This window comes from Malaclemys terrapin, chromosome 2, assembly GCF_027887155.1.
Source record: "Malaclemys terrapin pileata isolate rMalTer1 chromosome 2, rMalTer1.hap1, whole genome shotgun sequence".
Taxonomy (NCBI): domain Eukaryota; kingdom Metazoa; phylum Chordata; order Testudines; family Emydidae; genus Malaclemys; species Malaclemys terrapin.
This window is the reverse complement of record NC_071506.1, coordinates 229,135,199-229,155,928: the sequence shown is the minus strand read 5'-3', so window position 1 is coordinate 229,155,928 and position 20,730 is coordinate 229,135,199. Positions and strand designations below refer to the sequence as shown.

At 45.7% G+C, this 20,730-nt stretch overlaps 1 protein-coding gene across 2 annotated transcripts in view; it reads left to right on the top strand.

Moving 5' to 3' along the window:
- ABCB5 (ATP binding cassette subfamily B member 5) overlaps positions 1-20,730 on the top strand; it is a 70,419-nt gene that overhangs the window by 22,560 nt on the left and 27,129 nt on the right. The window contains exons 8-19 of one of the 2 annotated variants that reach the window (XM_054020216.1): positions 1,188-1,312; positions 1,401-1,578; positions 3,113-3,226; positions 3,649-3,759; positions 4,531-4,656; positions 6,518-6,721; positions 7,934-8,104; positions 9,835-9,996; positions 17,808-17,960; positions 18,615-18,758; positions 19,973-20,080; positions 20,406-20,483. In XM_054020216.1, coding sequence (XP_053876191.1) covers positions 1,188-1,312; positions 1,401-1,578; positions 3,113-3,226; positions 3,649-3,759; positions 4,531-4,656; positions 6,518-6,721; positions 7,934-8,104; positions 9,835-9,996; positions 17,808-17,960; positions 18,615-18,758; positions 19,973-20,080; positions 20,406-20,483 — 1,674 coding nt within the window. The remainder of the gene's footprint in view (positions 1-1,187; positions 1,313-1,400; positions 1,579-3,112; positions 3,227-3,648; positions 3,760-4,530; positions 4,657-6,517; positions 6,722-7,933; positions 8,105-9,834; positions 9,997-17,807; positions 17,961-18,614; positions 18,759-19,972; positions 20,081-20,405; positions 20,484-20,730) is intronic. The other variant, XM_054020217.1, reaches the window with a different exon arrangement.

The window sequence follows — 20,730 nt, the reverse complement described above, 5'->3', positions numbered from 1 at the left end:
ATTTTGAAGTTTCAACGTTTATTTTTGTTCTGAATCAGGACAAAACTGAGACCTTTCAATTTTTTTTTGCAAAGTAGAGCATGAGAGATAGAACAGCCAATAAGCCAGGTGGTTAGGGTACTCCTCTGTGATGTAGGAACTATAGGTTCAAGTCCCTTCCCTGATTCGGAGCAAGGATTTGAACATAGGATTCCCACATCCCAGCTGAGTGCCTAATCACTGGCTATTCTGGTTGTTCTCATTTTCACCAGAAATCCCATTCTGGACCTGAGAAACCTTCTGGACAAAAGCTTGGTTGAAGCCAATACGTTCCCATGAAAGGTTCTGCTTCAATGAATCTGTTTTCTGTTGAAAAATTTCTGAGCAACTCCAGTAGTATGTTTGAACCTGGAGTAAAAAAAAAAATGTTACAAAAATATTTAGCCTGAAATAGATATATTTAAGGGAATTAGGTATATTTCTTAGTCTCAATTTTCTTGTATTGTTAGTGATTATAGTAGATTTGCAGTAGCACCTAGAGGCCACAAGCAGTATCACAACACCATACTACTAGGAGTTGTTCACACACACACACACACACACACACACACATGTAACAGAAAGATAATCTCTGTCCTAAAGATTTCACAATCTCAGATTATTTGTAACAGGTAGTGGTCCTCCTAAACACCTGCCTTTATGATTTTAACATTGTCTTTTGATATCTTAAAATGTATTAATAAAGTTGAGAAGATTCAATAGCCCTCCCCCAAAAAAATCCTTCTGGGCCTAGCATTTTTCTCCTGGCCTCATTTAATTAATTAATTTTAATTAATGAACATCCCTGCACTCATCCTGTTTAGGTAGGTCTAATAGACTGCTGGGACAGAGTTTATAAGATCACAGATCTTTATGCTTCTAAGATATATTCCATAACAAGTTCTGTACATATGGAACAGCATTTAAAATGTTTTCTATGGTCCAATTCTGTAAACATTACTGGGATAGTGCATACTTACATCTGCATGATAGTATTTGCAAGATTGGATACTTGATCAGGCGTAGAATAATGACCCAGGAAGCAATTCTAAAGATCATTGTGAATCTGGCAGTTCTGAGCTCGGAGAAAGAACATAATAAACATGAGGTATAGAGCTACTCTCAATTTGTTTGAGAAATTCACTTCATTCTGCTCCCATTGACTGTAGATGATCATCACATTAACCAGTAAGGAGTTAACAGCCTATGCTAAAGCAGGTGCAGTAGCAGAAGAAGTCCTGTCATCAGTGAGAACTGTTGTAGCCTTTGGAGGACAAGAGAAGGAAATCAATAGGTCTGACTCTCTCAATAGTTAATGTCTTTTTTAATTTATGACTTTGTCTGCAGCCACAATGACTAACATATGTTTGTCTTTTTAACAGATATACAAGTAATCTAGGAGAAGCAAAAAACCTTGGTATAAAAAAAGCTATTGCTTCTAAGCTGTCTGTTGGTTTTTTGTACCTAATTATAAATGGATGTTACGGTCTTGGGTTTTGGTATGGAACTACCTTAATTCTTGATGAGAATACTGGCTATTCAGTTGGGACTGTCCTGGCTGTAAGTGTCATATTTTTACATCAATGTCTTTCTACAAACTAACTTCATTGTGAAGGTGATGTTGAGTATATGATATGTTGGCTATAGGCAGGGACAAGAGATATCGTATGTATGGAGAATCCACAAGTGCTCAGGCGCTGGGTTCTTTCCATAACTTCCTGCAGAGTTGGTTGTGTTCTGTAAAATATAAGTTAAAATTAAGTTCCTTGCCCTTTTGGTTGTGAAGTTGTGTTTGGATACCAGGGTAATGGGCACTAATATAAGAATTTAGATAGGCAGAAGAGAATCTTCACAACATAACTGGTTTGCTGTTGTCTTTTTAATGTAACAACAAAGCAGATGTAAAATTTCCCCCCATTCTTCTCAGTGAAGTGTTCACTCTGAGGTCAAATAAAGATGATTTAAATCCACCTGGTTTTTCACTTCACAGTCATAGCTGTTTCAGCTAACGTGCTTATCTAATAGAGTGAGGCAAATAGTGATTTCTTTCATGATATTAGTTTGAATTTATATAAAAATTTGTCTCCGCAATATTTGCGTCTCTTCTGTGTTTGTTTTCCATGAACATTCATGCAGTTTGTTTTACCAGCACAAATGTGCATAGAAGATGAATGTTAAATTTACTTTCCAGAAGCATTCACACCAGACACAAGGATTATAATAATTGCAGTCAGGGAACAGAAACAATACCATGCGACTATATGACCAATCACAACTAAATAACAGTAAATGAAGTTAATTGAAAACGTAATCAGATAATTTAAAATAACTAACAAATTAGAGAAAATCATAATCTGCTCATGGATTTTCCACAAACAGAAGAGGAGGTGAAATTTGCCTAATAGATTCTTCCTCACAAAGTATGTGATCAACTGTTTGGTAGGGGGCTGTATGTACTTCTCACATCTTGTGTTTCTATTCATTTGAAGGATAATAGAATATAATTGAAAGTTTGACTATGTGGAGTTTTTAATTGTTTGGAAAATTGAAACTCTATTTACTTCTTGCCTTAAAACTCAGTGAGGTTTATGGTGTAGTCAGCTAAAGATATGTTGGACTTTTGCAGTGTGGTTTGCAGGTTTTCTGAGTTTTCTGTAAAACTTGATCAAGCAGCGGTAAAGCCCATTCACTTTAATGAGCCAATAAATATGTTTGAATGACCTTTTTGTATTTTTTAACAATATTTGGTTTTAAAATATACTACAATAGAGACAAGTAGAATAGGAAACAAAAATAGTCATTTTCTTTCTGGCTTATGTAGAAATTCCATAGAATTTTGCCAAAAATCCTTCTCAGTTTCTATTGTTCCAGACTATAAGGTATTGTGCTGGCATTCCAAGGTTTAAACTTTATTCTTTTGATACTTAGGAATGTCTTGTGAATGACACAGCAATGATGGAGTTGATCCTGCGGTCTTTTCTGAGGCATAGCTCCAATGGTCATAAATGGGAGTGTTGCCTAAATCAAGGCTATAGGACCAGCCTTTAATTTTGGATTTGTTTTCAGTGTGGGTTTCATCTTCTTCCTCCTCTAGGTTTTCTTCTGCGTAACTTTTAGTAGTTATTGCCTGGGCACAGCAGCACCACACTTTGAAACTTTCTCTATTGCTAGAGGAGCTGCCTTTAAAGTTTTCAAGATAATTGATCAGGTACGGATCCTTCTACCCTGCCCTCATAACTGAGCTATTATCTTGTATGAGAGCACTAATGATGCCAATAGAACAATAAAGTAGTAATAAGCAAAAAGTCATGGTAATTTCCATTGAAAAATAAAGGAGGAAAAAATTAGTGATGGCCAAATGGAAAAAGACCAAACTGGCTTAGAAAGAACCATTATGTTCAGGCTCTTAAAAGGAAATTACAAAGAACAGAATGCAGTGACCAAAGCAAAGTAACTATGGCAGCTAGCCTTAGACTGCAAACTACCCAATGCTAAAACGGGTGTGGTGTGGAAGATGTTTTAAATTGTAGAATAAAAATATGAAATATTCAGGCTATAATGATATCTCCCTCCCTCAATTGTGCATTTGTAAATCATTTGCGTAAATTTTATTTTTTTTCCATTCCCCAGAAACCCACTATAGATAGTTTTTCTTCAGATGGACACAAACTCGATCACATAAAGGGAGCACTTGAATTTAATAATGTACAGTTCAGTTATCCTTCAAGACCAGATGTCCAGGTAGGAGAAACACCTATTCTGTGCTGTGTTGTAGTCACTGTGACTACAACTTGAAACATGGCATATTACTTGTGTATTATGCTAAAAGAATTGTGTGCTTTAGACGACAGGATGGAAGCATGGCAGATTGGAGTCAGGCGGTTGATTTGAGTTCCATGTGTAGAGAGGAAACATAAAAGAAGGCATGGAGAAGAGTGTTGGAGAAGAATGTAAAAAGGGGTTGTCAGACAATGGAATGTTTGAGCTGAGTGAGGCAAGAAAGGTGTGGCCTCTAAAAAGGACAAGAGAAGAGAGATTGGAAGGAGCAAAGTTATGCAGGGTCCTGAAGGTGAGCCCAGGGGCTTTAATGTGATGCACGTGGCGTGCAGGAGCCAATGGAAGGACTTCAAGAGGGACTGAATGTGATCAGAATCATGAGAGTAGATGACTCTTTGCTGCAGAACACTGGACAAATTAGAGTATGTGAGGTGTCAGGAAGGGCAGGTTCCAGTGGTTGAGGTATGAGACAAGATCAAAGCCAGAATTTGCAATGGGAATGCGTGCGTTTTGAAATGTAGCAGGGATAAACCTGGCAGGATTTAGTGACAGTAGGGTGACCAGATGTCCTGATTTTATGGGGACAGTCCCAATTTTGGGGGCTTTTTCTTATATAGGCACCTATTACCCCCCACCCCTGTCCTGATTTTTCACACTTGCCCTCTGGTCACCCTAAGTGACAGAATCTCGTTAATTTGAGATTGTTCTACATTTTATTTTTTTAACTACCACAAGGTTTTGAAAGGTCTCACTCTGAAAATTGACTGTGGACAAACGGTGGCATTGGTTGGAAGCAGTGGATGTGGTAAGAGCACAATGGTCCAGCTGCTTCAGAGGTTTTATGATCCACAGGAAGGAGTGGTGAGTACAGCAATTCTAGAGCATAGTCCTATTTACATAGGTATTAAAATAGTAAAATACAAAGAATTATAGCTATACAAGTCCTCAAGGAAAAAGGAGACAAGTGGAGCACAAAGATGGGGTATTGTTCCCAACTATAATAACACAAGATTTTGGGCCAATCAGCCGCTGTTCCTCCCATCTGATGCTGGGAGATTTAACAAAAGTCAAACTCTTACAAAGTGAGCCTTACAGCCCTCAGAGAGTGGATCACTTGGAAGTTACATAAATCACGGGCAAGCGTTTTAAATACTGTAGGGTGTTTTCTGTTCTGAGCAGCCTCACCATTTACATTAGGAATTTGTTGCAGATGCTGGGCATGGATTTAGAACACCCAAACACACACTTGGCTGGTGTCCTGCATATTGGGTAGCCTACTTGCTTAACAGTGTTGTTTATAGTGTTTCCTGTGGAGGGTAGATATTGTCTTGAATTGAAATAAATACAATGTTTAACTATTAAATATTATTTAGGAGGGACCATCTAAATGCAGCTCTGTCCTTTGCTGGCAGATCTTTGCCAATGAGTCTGGCCCCAGAGCTCAGTTCGAATCACTTGCTACCTGCTATTCAGATCTAGCTCCAGTAGATCTAGCTGGAGCGCTACTAGTAGATCAGATCTACTCTCCTCTGAGGGACCTGGGGGCTCCTGGTATTTAAGACAGTATGTGATGAGAGGAGAGAGAGGCTATTGTTTTTTAAGCTTAACTACTTTAGAGGTGTTCGTATGCCATGGTGATAGGGGCCATATATGTATCTAAATCGATTGAGGTAACATGACCACGTAGGAAGGTGAGGCCACTGATTATCCATACTTAAGTTACTCCATCCTTGCTGCTCACTCCAGAACCTGAACTCCTTGTCCTGGTGCTGTGAATTGGCAAGCGAGTTTTGGAGAAGTGGGCCAGGGTCCTCATAGAACAGTCTCTGGGCTTGGCCTTCTCGCAATTCTGTCTTCCAGGCCACTACGTAATGGTGATCCCCTTCATGTATGAAATGGGAAAAAACAGCACTGTAATAAAATACAGCAAAGCACACCCCACCCCGGCTCCAGTGTCGCACAGTCCTGTGAGAGTGCACGTAGAAGACCGGTGTTCATCTCAACGATTGCCTGACGCTTATCCTATTTGCTATCCAGACAAAGAATTTTCATGGGCATTTATGAGCACAGCTAAAGTGTAAAATGCCAAACCTTGTAAAATGCCAACCCCTCCACCATATGGATTACCTGCATAGGACTGATCTCCCATTTAAGATACATGATGGTTGTTCTTTTTCCCTTCTATCCTCCTTGCACCATGCTTCATGCAGGCCTTAGGGTGTGTGTCAGTAAACCATAATACCATATGATTGATAAGCAGAGATGGCCTCTGCTGGTTTCAAGTTTTCCTCTCCTGCAAAAATGAAAAGCATCTCCAGCCAACACTATGTAAGGGATGGTAGGATTCAGATTGAGGGCCCCTTCCTCTTTCCTTTACTTTGGCCTTACTCCAGATGTGGTGCCGGCAGAGGCAGATCTCCACTTGGTGTATGGAAACATCTGGCCAAGGACTATTTCTTCACTGAAACAAAAATAAATCCTCATTTTTCTCATGAATCCTAAATCTGCCCTAACAAACTGAATGGGAAGATTTTGTCCTAAATGTTTGTAGGTTTAGAAAGATTCAAGAACAGGACTGTCTTTTTGATCTGTGTTTGTACAGCGCCTAGCACAATGGGGTCATGGTCCATGACTAGGGCTTCTAGGTGCTATGGTAATACAAAATAAGAAGAAAAATAATAATATACAACCTCAGGCTCTCACGGTCTCTTTTTTTCTTTAGATCACAGTGGATGGACATGACATAAAGTCCCTTAATCTGAGACATTACCGAGAATTCATTGGTGTGGTCAGTCAGGAACCTGTTCTGTTTGGGACAACAATTAGAAACAATATAAGATATGGTCGAGAGGATGTAACTGATGAAGAAATTGAGAATGCAGCAAAAGAAGCAAATGCTTACGATTTTATCATGGAGTTTCCTGATGTAAGTATGGTACTTAAAATAACCTGCATTCTTAGAAATGAACTGAAATAAAGTGAGATATTGAGATATGACCATAAAAGAAACCATTTTTTGTGTGTGTGACAGAAGGAATTTACATAAATTGCAATGTTTCTCTAAATTCTCTGAAACAGACATGTAAGGAAATGGAAATAAATCCGGGCTGGGTCAGGGGAGGGATAACTGTGATTCCAGAAGCTGGAAGCATGAATGACTCTAATATAAATGCATTTTAAAAGTAAGAACTATGGTTCTTTCCTTCAATCTCAGCCCCAAGTTGAGGGACAGCTGCCCCGCTGCAAAATCACAGAATACGGGTAACCAAAACTCAGCAACAGCTGATAAATGAAAGCAGGGAAAGGTTGATTTTTACAGCCACCTTATGGCCAAGAGTGGAAATTGCAGTGCCATTCAAAATTTGTATTTTTAGACATATAAGATGGTGATCAGGGTAGTGTTTACGGCACAAAGGCCCCAATTCAATAAGGCACTTCAGCATGTGCATGACTTCAGGCACATGAGTATCCTCACTGTCAATAGAATTACTTACGTGCTTCATAGGGTGACCGGATGTCCCAATTTTATAGGGACAGTCCCAATTTTGGGGGCTTTTTTTATATAGGCACCTATTACCCCTCACCCCCATCCCAATTTCTTACACTTGCTGTCTGGTCATCCTAGTGCTTCAAGTTATGCAGGTGTTTCAGTACCTGGCTGAATCAGGGCAGCAGATCTGACATGTATTTTTTGAGGGATACTGCGGCTGAGTGGATAAGATTTGGGTCTTTCACATCAGAAACCTGTGTTCCAGTACCAGATCGAGCAGAAACTCCCTCTATCGCCCTGGGATGCCCCTCTGGTCCTTTGTACCCATCTGAAAAAATTCCATGACCACCTGCTTGTGGGAACGTTTTTGCTACTGAAAGTGACTTTGTGTAGATTTAATTTCAAATGGGATTTGTGTCCTGCACTCTGGGGATCAGACAATATATAACCTTAGCTTTCATTTCACTAGGGTGCTCCCATAATACAGAATTATCTTGCTCTCACTGTGGGCCTGATCCAAAGTCCATTGAAATCAAGGTTGGGAGGTGATGTGTCTTTCCATAGACTTCAATGGACTGTGGATCAAGCTCTATTTAGTGGTTAATTGTTTAGACTGCAAAACTGATGGTGTCTCTGCTATGTTCTCAGAAATTCAATACCCTTGTAGGAGAAAGAGGAGCCCAGATGAGTGGTGGCCAGAAGCAGAGAATAGCCATAGCTCGAGCTTTGGTGCGCAACCCTAAAATTCTCTTGTTAGATGAGGCCACATCCGCCCTGGATACAGAAAGTGAGTCAGTAGTCCAAGCTGCACTGGAAAAGGTAAATGCTGGGTTATTGACACAACCTCTAGCTCCATCTTCTTGAATCAAATATATTTTCTTTCAAAGCAAGGAATAGATGAACAAGATTATTATTGTACTGCAATGACAGGGATGATTTACTCAATTACTGCCAAATGCTGCCCATTGTTCAGCAGTAACAATGCTGTAACCCCACTGGGTACAACAGTAACCACGTGGTAACTCTCACCGTGGCCCAATCCTGCAGTGAGGCTCTGTATGGGTGAGCCCTCCTTGCAAGACTGGGGTCTAAATCACTAAGATATAATGAATGTGTTGTTATGTGGTTATGGGGCCCAAAAGTTGCCCTGATGCACATGCAAACCCATTGGCTACCATCAGATTGTAAATAGGGTGCAAATCAGTGAGGGCAACATTTGCCCTTTGGCAAATAATTTGTCACCGTTAGAGCTTTTAGAATCAACATCTTGTCCTTCTCTTGAAAATCAATTTTAAATACACAAACATCTGAATTGGAACAATAGATATTTCTGTACTTTCAGATCATCAGACCAATGCTAACAAAAATGCCAAATGGGGTATTAAGAAGCACTACAGTAATGTTAATCTTTTGAGTGTGTAAATATTGATACCTTCTAGTTCATGCTTTTCATAGAGATGTGCACTGCCGAAGAAGTGTGCATTGATTATTATTCCACTGCATGTCACTCATGGCTACTCCCTCCAGAAAACAGATCCTCAGCACCGATGAACGATTTGTCTACACGGCACTGGCAAAGTGCACCAAAGGGGTGTGATTTGTGAAGCGTGGTACAGTGTTGTGCTCTAACTGCCCTTTAAAAGGTACCTAGTTCATGTTAATATCGTCCTGTTTCAAATGGGACTACGTGAATGTGAACCAGGTACCTTTTAGGGTATGTCTACACGGCAATTAACCACCTGTGAGTGGGCCCGTGTCCGCAGACTTTTGCTTGTGGGGCTCATGATGTAAAACTGAGGGTACACATTTGGGCTTGGGCTGGATCCTGAACTCTGGGACCCTCCCCTCTCATGGGGTCCCAGAGCCTGGGTTCCAACCTGAATGTCTACACTGCAATTTTATAGACCCAGAGACTGAGCCCCATGAGTCTGAGTCAGCTGACCTGGGCCAGCCTCAGGTGAGATATTGCAGAGTAGATGTATCCTGGGTGTCTTTATGCCACTCTGGCAGCAAAGAAGACACTTACAGAAGCCTCAGGAAGACAGTTGAGAGCTCCCACAGTTCAGGAAAACTCCTGTGAGGTGTGAGGCTAGCATAGCCAACTTCAGGCTACCTGGACCCCTATATAGAGGCATGTTGGGGCAGGGCCAGAGTACATGTGGCTCCATCTGCTCCTTTGCAAGGAATCCGTCCCTATGAGACTGTTCCACATGGCATAACCTAAAGCAGCTCAGAGTTTAGCTTTTTTAATTTTGAACAGAATAATTAAAGAGAGAGAGAGTCAAGAAAATCAGGAGAAGCAAAACAAGCTTTCTGAGTTTGTTTAGTGTGGATGCTGGCAAGCAGGTCTCCTGTAGCTCAGCAGAGACAGAAGCAGGGTACGAAAGGTTTTAGTTATCAGTTGTGGAAAAACTCATGGATTGTCAGGATATTTTAGCAAATGAAATCAATGGGAGTAACTACAGTCACAATATGACCAATTAGAGTAAATTACGCTAAATCTCCAAGCCACAGGGGACACAAATTACAATGTGGTTTTTTGTTTACAGGCCAGCAAAGGTCGAACCACTCTTGTAATAGCTCATCGGCTTTCCACCATTCGGACTGCAAATGTAATAGTGGCCATAGCTGATGGTGCTGTGGCTGAAGTAGGAACACATTCAGAGCTGATGGAGAAAAGGGGGTTATATTATTCACTTGCAACAGCACAGGTACCTTACAAAGATACTAAAGTTTTGCTGTGAAAGTCTTTGTTTGTGACATATCAACTTCATTTATTTAAAAGCTAGAGCAATAAGCAGGTCACACATACTCTAGTACATGCGTTAAGTTCTTTACTTTGCAAAGAAGTGAGAGGCACAATGGTAACTAAAAGCCAAATCACCGCCTCCTGCAAAAAAACAAGATTGTTCTGTTCGTACATGTCACTGGGGTTTGCGCCTCCCCCCATGCCTCCCCAAATCCACAGATACCCCAGGATGTGCTGAAATCAGGCCCCCTTCCCCACCCTCCAGCTTCCTTGTAGCACAGCTCCTTTGGCAACTGCTCTGTGTGGAATCCCAACTAACGGGGTGGATGGAAGCTTTCACAGCACAAAGGTGGTTCCAAAGAAAAGGGAACAGTCTAGTCTGTAATTCTATTGCCTAATTTTGATGTTGGATTCACACTACACACAGAATCTGTCAGAATACAGATGCCCCCTAACTTTGCTAGACAACCGGGTGCTTGTACAATTACAGTTGTAGTGCAGGTGTGTATATACACCATTTTCAGCATTTTCCTCCACTGTTGCTCTAGCACCTAGTGCAACTTCAATGATAGAAATGGTGCTAGTGTACTGTAGGCAGAGCACAGGCATTTTTACTACCATGTTATCTAACCAGGGTTAGAATAGAGGCTGATCTACCTGAATAGAGTTCTGTCACCATTGCTAACCCAATTGTGAAAGATGTGCTAGTCGTTTTGTTTAATGGAGACAAGGCCTGGACTGGCACTAAGGCTGTGACAGTGGAACAATTTTAAAGCATTTTTTTTCATACCATTTATGTTACCATGGTTTTAAAACCACTCCTGTTAACAACGCAGTTTAAGAATGGCCAAGAGATAAAACTAGACTGTTTTTAAGCCGTATTTTAGAAAACTCTTGAATATACTTTGAAATTTGTTTGTTTTTAAAACACAGTTTCAAGACAAGTATGGCCTTCTGTGACCCTGGAAATAGTGTTTTAAACCATATTAGTAGGAAACTTTCTTATACGCTTGTGACGGAGCAGGGAGCAGGGCAGATTTGACCTGGGAATGTTGCAGGGGGGTTGCAGTGGGGATGTGGGACTTCCCTTGAAGGAAGCTACCTGAGCTGTAACCTGAGCCAGGAACGGGGGTGGGGAGAATTAACACCTTCTGCCCGGGAGACTGGACAAAGGAGAGGAGCAGCGGGAGGGGCTTGGAGTTTAGTTTCGGTTGGGGCTGGGTGGTGCAACGCAGGGAACCCCAAGCTGGGGTCTAAGCTCCCTGAACCTCCCAGAGGGACCTAATTGAGGGGGTCTGGTCGTACCTACACGCTCTGCTTGAGACTGTGTTCCTGTCCTTAAATAAACCTTCTGCTTTACTGGCTGGTTGAGAGTCGCAGTGAATCTCGGGAAGAGGGGTGCAGGGCCCTAATTCCCCCACAATCCGCAACAACTGGTGGCAGCGGCGGGATCTACTGCACCCCGTGGACGGCGCTTCCTGCAGTAAGTGACTGGGGAGCAGTAAAACGAAGGGGGATTGACGGGGACCAGGCCTGCTGAAGAGTGGGAGAGAGACGGTTATTACCCCTGGGAGTGTGTGACCAGCGAGAAGGACTTTTGCAGTAACAGGGTCCCCCGGGGGGATCGCAGCGAGTGGTCCCGGGGCGGAGGAGTCTGCAGCTCGACCCTGGCAGAGAGGTGGTGACCTCGAGAAGGGCTGGCACACTAGGGGTCCCCCTGGGAACTGTGGGGAGCTGTGAGCACACAGGCCGGTGAGTGGCCGGCAGGAAGATGTATGCCAAGCGGCTTAAGAGCGACCTGGTGGAGCTGTGCAAGCAGAGGCGGCTGCGCATTGGGAGGCTCACCAAAGCACAGCTCATTGCCCGGCTGGAGGAGGAAGATCGCGCGAATGAACTGATCCCTGTGTCTCAGGGAAGCAGCCTGGCAAATGCAGCGCAGGCACCAGTGTCTGTCCCAGCTGGGAGTGGTCAGCCAGCTGCTGAGGGCTTCCCGAGACCCCTCCTTCCTTTGCCTAGGGGAAGGGTGGGGAGGAGCCCAGCAAATACCGAAGGCGCCGTGACCCCCCCGGCCAGCAGGGGATCCCCCCGGCGAAGCCCGCCGGCCAGCAGAGGATCCTCCCGGCGACGTTCGGCATCCGTGGAGCGGAATTGGCTGGAATGGGAGAAAGAGCTAAAACTGAGAGAGCTGGAGGATCGTGAACGACAGAGACAGCATGAACGGGAGGAGAAAGAGAGACAGCATCAGCGTGAACGGGAGGAGAAAGAGAGACAGAGACAGCATGAACGGGAGGAGAATGAGAGACAGAGACAGCATGAAGAGAGACAGAGACAGGAGAATGAGAGACAGCGTCAGCATGACCTGGAACTGGCGAGATTGAAGGGCAGCGAACCCCCGGCTGCGGTGAGTGAGGGGGGACCCAGGACTGCACGGAGCTTTGATAAGTGCATCATGGCCCCATACAAGGAGGGGGAGGACATGGATGACTTCCTGGAGGCCTTTGAGACGGCCTGCGAGCTGCACCGGGTTGATCCCGCGGACAGACTCCGGGTCCTTACCCCCTTACTGGACCCCAAAGCCGTGGCATTGTACCGCCAACTGGGAGAGGCAGAGAAAGGGGACTACGAACTATTCAAAAGGGCCCTGCTACGTGAGTTTGGGCTGACTCCTGAGATGTACCGGGAAAGGTTCCGGAGTCAAGATAAAACCCCTGAGATCTCATATCTGCAACTAGCCGTCCGCATGGAAAGATACGCCAGCAAGTGGGCTGGTGGGGCCCAGACGAAGGAGGACCTGATTAAACTGCTGGTACTGGAGCAACTGTATGAGCGGTGCCCATCCGACCTGAGGCTGTGGTTGGTGGACAGAAAGCCAGAGAACCCGCGACACGCCGGGCAGCTGGCTGATGAGTTTGTAAAGAGTCGGTCAGGGGGTGGCAGGGAGGAGCCCCAAAGGAACAGGCCCGCCGCGATGCAGAGAGAGAGTCACCCTGGGACCTCCCAAAGGGGGAATATGGGGAATCCCCTCCCACGGGGAATGCCCAGCATCAGGGACAACCGACCGGCTCGAGGGGACCCACGGGACCTGAGCTGCTATTACTGCGTCCGAAGAGGCCACGTTCGGGCCCAGTGCCCCAAGCTCAAGGACAGACTGAGCAGACCGAACCCGCACCGGGTTAACTTGGTAGAGGCCCAGACGGACGAGGGGCAGGCTTCCCACGCAAGAGGGGCTGGCAGCTTATCAACTGCTCAAGAGAGAGAAGGACCCCCGGCCAGCTTCTCTGGGGGGCCAGATGCTCCGGATTCAAAGTTCTCCGTTTACAGGGTTGGCGCGGGGCTGTCCCTGCGGAGCGAGTGCCTTGTTCCCCTGGAGGTGGATGGGAAGAAAGTTTATGGATACTGGGACACGGGCGCAGAGGTGACACTGGCCCGGCCCGAGGTGGTGGCCCCAGATCGGGTGGTGCCCAACACCTTCCTGACCCTGACCGGGGTGGGCGGGACCCCATTCAAGGTTCCCGTAGCGAGGGTACACCTGAAATGGGGGGCCAAGGAGGGCCCCAAGGACGTGGGAGTGCACCACCATTTGCCCACTGAGGTGTTGATGGGGGGGGACCTAGAGGACTGGCCAAGCAGCCCCCAGACCGCCTTAGTCGTGACCCGTAGCCAGAGCCGGCGAGGGGCACTACGCCCTGACCTTGGGAAGGATGTCCCACCGGAGGCACCGAACCCTTCCCGGGTGGGGAGGGAACACCCAAGGACAGGCCGCGGGGTGGCTGGGGCTTCCGACCCAGCCGACGAGAGGGAGCAGGTCCCCATCCCTTCCCCAGCCGCCGAGTTCCAGGCCGAGTTGCAGAAGGACCCCTCCCTGCGGAAGCTAAGGGGCCTGGCTGACCTCAGTGTGGTACAGACCATGAGGAGAGGATGCAAGGAGAGGTTCCTGTGGGAGAAGGGGTTCCTGTACCAAGAGTGGGCTCCCCCGGGGGAAGTGGAGTCGTGGGGGATCAGGAGGCAGCTGGTGGTTCCCCAGAAGTTTCGCCACAAGCTACTGTACCTGGCCCATGACATCCCTCTCGCAGGGCACCAGGGGATCCGGCGCACCAGGCAGAGGCTGCTACAGAACTTTTACTGGCCCGGGGTCTTCACCAACGTCCGGCAGTACTGCCGATCCTGTGACCCCTGCCAGAGGGTGGGGAAGGCCCGGGACAAGGGGAAGGCAGCATTGAGACCTTTGCCCATCATAGAGGAGCCTTTCCAGAAGGTGGCCATGGACATAGTGGGACCTCTCAGCAAGACGACCCGGTCTGGGAAGAAATACATCCTGGTGGTGGTAGATTTCGCCACCCGCTACCCCGAGGCAGTGCCCTTATCGTCCATCGAAGCAGACACTGTGGCGGATGCGCTGCTGACCATTTTCAGCCGAGTGGGGTTCCCCAAGGAAGTCTTGACGGACCAAGGGTCCAACTTCATGTCGGCCCTACTCCGGTGCTTGTGGGAGAGATGTGGGGTCCGGCACAACTGGGCCTCAGCATATCACCCCCAATCCAACGGGCTGGTGGAGAGGTTCAATGGGACGCTAAAAATGATGCTGAAAACATTTATGAATCAGCACCCGCAGGACTGGGACAAGTACTTACCTCACCTGCTGTTTGCGTACAGGGAGGTACCCCAGGAGTCTACCGGGTTTTCGCCTTTCGAACTGCTATATGGAAGGCGGGTAAGGGGGCCCCTGGACCTGATGAGAGACGAATGGGAGGGGAAGGCCACTCCTGACGGAGAGTCGGTGGTGGAGTATGTCCTGACCTTCCGGGAACGACTTGCCGAGCTCATGGGCGTGGCCAGGGAGAATCTGGCCAGAGCCCAGAGGAAGCAGAAGGTCTGGTATGACCGCACAGCACGGGCCCGCGCCTTCGCCATTGGGGATCAGGTGATGGTCCTCATCCCCGTGAGGAAAAACAAACTCCAGGCCGCCTGGGAAGGGCCCTTCAAGGTTGTCAAGCAACTAAACGAGGTAAACTATGTGGTGGAGCTGTCGAACCGGGCACACCACCACCGGGTGTACCATGTGAATATGATGAAGCCATATTATGACAGGAGGAATATGGTGTTGGCCGTGTGTGGACAGTGGGAGGGGCAGGGAGATGACCCTTTAGTAGATCTATTCCCTGGGACAAGAGTTGGCTTCCCCCTGGAAGCAATTCCCCTCTCTGATCGGCTAACCCCTGCCCAGCGAGCTGAGATCGGAGGGGTGCTGCATCTGTACCAACAGCTGTTTTCCAACCAGCCTGGACGCACTAATCTGACTGTCCACCGGGTGCAGACAGGATCGCACCCGCCTATAAAATGCTCCCCCTTCCGAGCCACAGGGAAAACTGCTCAGGACCTGGAAAGAGAGGTCAATGACATGCTGGCTTTGGGGGTGATCCAGCCGTCTTCCAGCCCTTGGGCCTCGCCGGTGGTGCTGGTCCCCAAAAAGGACGGGTCGATCCGGTTCTGTGTGGACTATCGGAAGCTCAATGCCATCACTGTAGCCGATGCCTACCCCATGCCCAGGCCGGACGAGCTCCTAGACAAGCTGGGAGGTGCTCGGTACCTTACCACCATGGATCTTACAAAGGGCTATTGGCAAGTGCCGCTGGATGCAGATGCCAGGCTGAAATCGGCCTTTGTCACCCCTCTGGGGCTCTATGAGTTCCTGACCCTGCCCTTCGGCCTCAAGGGAGCGCCGGCCACCTTCCAGCGCCTGGTGGATCAGCTACTGAGGGGGATGGAGAGTTTTGCCGTGGCGTATATCGATGACATCTGTGTCTTTAGCCAGACCTGGGAGGACCACATATCCCAGGTTAGACAAGTGCTGGACCGACTCCAGAAGGCTGGGCTGACCGTAAAACCGGAGAAGTGCAAGGTGGGGATGGCTGAGGTATCCTACCTAGGCCACCGGGTGGGAAGCGGCTGCCTAAAGCCGGAACCAGCCAAAGTGGAGGTGATCAGAGACTGGCCTGCTCCTCAAACCAAAAAGCAGGTCCAAGCCTTTATTGGGATGGCAGGGTACTATCGGAGGTTCGTGCCCCACTTTAGCGCCATAGCCGCCCCCATCACTGAGCTGTGCAAGAAGGGGAAGCCAGACAAAGTGGTCTGGACCGAGGAGTGCCAGGAGGCTCTCCGGGCGCTGAAGGAGGCTCTGGTCAGTGGCCCAGTTCTGGCAAACCCAAACTTTGACAAGCCCTTTATGGTGTTCACCGACGCCTCAGACACAGGACTGGGGGCGGTGTTAATGCAGGAGGATGAAAAGGGGGAGAGACACCCCATCGTGTACCTGAGCAAGAAGTTGCTACCCCGGGAGCAGAACTACGCGGCCATCGAGAAGGAATGCCTGGCCATGGTGTGGGCCCTCAAGAAACTAGAGCCATATCTCTTTGGGCGTCACTTCACCGTGCACACCGACCACTCTCCCCTGACCTGGCTGCACCAGATGAAAGGAGCCAACGCCAAGCTCCTGAGATGGAGCCTGCTCCTGCAGGATTATGACATGGACGTGGTCCATGTGAAGGGACGTGACAACCTGATAGCGGATGCATTGTCCCGGAGAGGGAGCCCTGAACTTCCCCAGGTCACTGGTCAGAGTGACCCCGCTCAGTTCAGTCTCGAAGGGGGGAGAGATGTGACGGAGCAGGGAGCAGGGCAGATTTGACCTGGGAATGTTGCAGGGGGGTTGCAGTGGGGATGTGGGACTTCCCTTGAAGGAAGCTACCTGAGCTGTAACCTGAGCCAGGAACGGGGGTGGGGAGAATTAACACCTTCTGCCCGGGAGACTGGACAAAGGAGAGGAGCAGCGGGAGGGGCTTGGAGTTTAGTTTCGGTTGGGGCTGGGTGGTGCAACGCAGGGAACCCCAAGCTGGGGTCTAAGCTCCCTGAACCTCCCAGAGGGACCTAATTGAGGGGGGTCTGGTCGTACCTACACGCTCTGCTTGAGACTGTGTTCCTGTCCTTAAATAAACCTTCTGCTTTACTGGCTGGTTGAGAGTCGCAGTGAATCTCGGGAAGAGGGGTGCAGGGCCCTAACTCCCCCACAATCCGCAACAACGCTATACTTTAGAACTGTTGTACTGTCATGGATTCTTTCATCTGTGCAATTCAGAATCAACTCACTTTGATACTCTGGAGATGTGGGAAGATAAACTAGAAGAAAATTCAGAAGAAATTGTTTCAAAATACTAGGAATGAAATCCTCCCTCTATCAAAGTCAATAAGAGTTTTGCCACTAACTTCAATGGGGCCAGGATTTCGGCCTAAAATGGTGGAACAAACATGTATTCTCATCAGTTTTGCAAACCATTTAAAAAACAAAATTAAAACAATATGTCAAAGTATTTTTTAACGTATTGTTTGCTTACAACCTTTTGGGCCCACTTCTGGAAGTCCATGGAAGCTCACAGGAATAACTGCACAGGATTAGGCTCTTTGGAAGAAAGTGAGCATGACTTCCTTAATGCTTGGCACAAAATGTTAGCTTTTTGTGTAAATATGTAGGGAACACTGAAGATGCCTGTAGCTGGATTTCAGGAAGTGAGGAGTGAGAATCCAATAACTAGGAGAAATACTCTTATGTTTCTGCCAAATAAGGGCATGAGTAGCAAATTTAGTCAGAGGACTAACTCCAAAATAGCAGTCAGGGTCTCAGAGAACCTACATGACCCTGCAAATGGAAGTGGAGTCTACCTAATGCAACTACACTGACCTTTTGGATATATTTGTGACTGAATTTATATTGTGTTAAAGTCTATTAAAACAGAAGACCATGAAGAATCAACAGAAACTATTACCTTAAGAGATCATGAAGAAGCGTTCCCCATCAATGGGTTGATTTCGAACAGAGCAAGCATAAAACATGTTCCACAAAAAGAGGCTGAAGAAGAAGCTGCACCTGAAGAGGTAATGGTTTACTGGAGCTTAGTCGAGATTTTTTTGGTTTGGTTGTTTTGGTTTGTGGGTCTTTGTTTTCATCCTAAAAAGATTCAGCAGTTCAGTGGTAAACCTGCACAATTCTTCCATAGAGATCAGAACATTTCTGAAAGGGGGTGTATATCAAAGATTATTTCAGTGGGAGTCAAGAGGACTGTCCTCTTCCTAAAATTGTATCAACTTTCAGCAAATCACTTCACTTCTGAGTGTGCCATTTCCTCATCTATAAAACAATGAGGAAGGGGGCAGGGATAGCTCAGTGGTTTGAGCATTGGTCTGCTAAACCCAGGATTGTGAGTTCAATCCTTGAGGGGACCATCTGGGGCAAAATCAGTACTTGGTCTTGCTAGTGAAGGCAGGTGCTACTGAATGTAAGTAGAAAGCATAATTATCTATGTAAAGTTTGCTGTTAAGAGGATTCCAGAGTGTTTTTAGAATGGATTTTGGCCAGTACTGTCAACTGTAGTCTTCCATTTACCTTCCTTGTTCTCTACTAGTCCATGGTTCTTAAACTCAACTCTTCCTGTAGACACCATAATGCAGCTCAGCTCTCTTAAAAATGTAAAATTGAATTGTATTTGACAAAAATAAAAGATCTGATTTTAATCTGTTTTTCTTTTCCAGGAACACCTTCCCAAAGTTTCTTTCCTCAAGCTTTTTAGATTAAACAAGTCTGAGTGGCCTTTCATTGCACTGGGGACACTAGCTGCTGTTATTAGTGGAGCATGTCACCCTATCTTTTCCATCATATTTGCTAAAATTATAACAGTAAGTGGAGTACTGACTTTTCTGTAATGTAACTGTAGAAGGAGGCTAGTTAAGTTGACCTGATTGGTACCGTTGGCCCCATGGACACTTCAGTGAAACCAGGGTAGTTAGAATCATTTTTATACATAGTTTTTCACAAAAATATGCTAGCATAGTTTCACCACTGTTTCTTGGGTCACTGAGCGCCCAACATATGCAGATTATAAACATGGTTTGTAAAACAATTCAGAATTTAGGAATACCATGTTTGCATCTTTCTATTTGAAAATGGTTCTGGCTAACATAGTTTCTCTGTAGTATAATAATCCTTAATATTTATATTGCACTTTTTTCCCATTCACAAAGCACTTTATGAACATTAATGAATGAGTCCTCACAACGTATCTGTGATGGAAGGATTATCCCCATTTTACACAAACTGAGGCAGAGAGATGTGAGTTGTCCAAAGCCACAGAGGATATGATTGTTGGAGCATGTTGTAGAACCGAGAAGTTCCCATTCCTGTAGTTTAATCATAGAATCATAGAATATTAGGGTTGGAAGAGACCTCAAGAGGTCATCTAGTCCAATCCCCTGCTCAAAGCAGGACCAACCCCAACGAAATCATCCCAGTCAGGGCTACTCGCTGGCTCACACCTTCTTTTCCTTTCTCTAATGCGGATGGAGGGTCTTTCTGCACTGAATAGAATGAAGTAGGGCCTCTTGTAGTGCTCCTGTTCCTAAAAGATTATGCCTATTGAAATATCATCAAGAAAAAAGGTTTCCTAATGGCATCAGAGGGCCAACTTCTATTAGGAAGTTACTGACCAACCAGTTGCTAACAAAATTGCTTTTTTCATTCCTTCTCCTTTTGACTTCAGTGCTGTGTCAGCGTTCCAAAGCCAGGGAATGGGCACAATCATTACTGCCGTCTCTGACACCTGTGCCTAGAGGTCTGAACAAAGGTGATTCTCTGTAGCCAGGCAGCAGAGGTACAGCACCATGACTATCAGGAGGGACCCAGTGTGAGGCAGAAAAGTCAGTGTGAGGCTTTTGAAAATTTAACCCTTAGTCCTTTTTAACTTTAACCTTGAAATATCCATTCATATAAACGCTCTCCTCTCTTCTTCCCCAAGTATGTAAGAAACTCCATTCTAGTCTCTATAGTGTTATACAGCCTCTATTAATAGGCTGGCTAACAAAATACTTGGATGATTTTCCTTCTATTTTTGCAGATCTTCTCAATAAAAGATGATCCGGAGAGGATCCAGCATGAAGCTAACATTTTCTCCATCACATTTGCTGTTATAGGTGGTGTTTGCTTTATCACTTGGTTTTTGCAGGTAAACTCTCATAATCAATAAAACAATTGGTCAGAACAGCAGTTTGCATTCTAGTAACTGCTTTAATCAGCTATGGATTTAAAGTTGGTAGCTGAGGGATCATGGCATGATGGGATGGGGGAATGTCTGTCTGGTTCTCTACAGCTGTATTGTTCAGCTCTTGTTGATTTTTTTAATTTTACATTCACATCTCACCATTTTGTGCTATGCTTTTAATAAATGACTGCACTTGATGTATAAATAGCATCAGACTGCCATTTAAATTACAAGTAGTAAAAATCAAAGATATGAGGCACTACTGTTTTTTTTTTTTTTTTTCTTGCAGGGATTCCTTTATGGGAGGTCGGGAGAAATCCTAACAATGAGATTAAGGCATATGGCATTTAAAGCCATGCTACGGCAGGTTAGTGTTAAATTTTTTCCTATAAATACACCATTTTCTCAATTGCCTTTCCTATAATAAATTGAAAATAGATTAATCCACCCTCTTTTCTCATACACAGCGCAATTTTACTGCACCACCTTTCACATGGAGTTTTAGGTATTAATTATCTGTATACTTACTCTAGCCAAAGTAGGAGAAGAACTATGCTAATTCTAACCATGATTAACCACTATTATAGCAAATTTCCTTGACCACTCTGAATAGA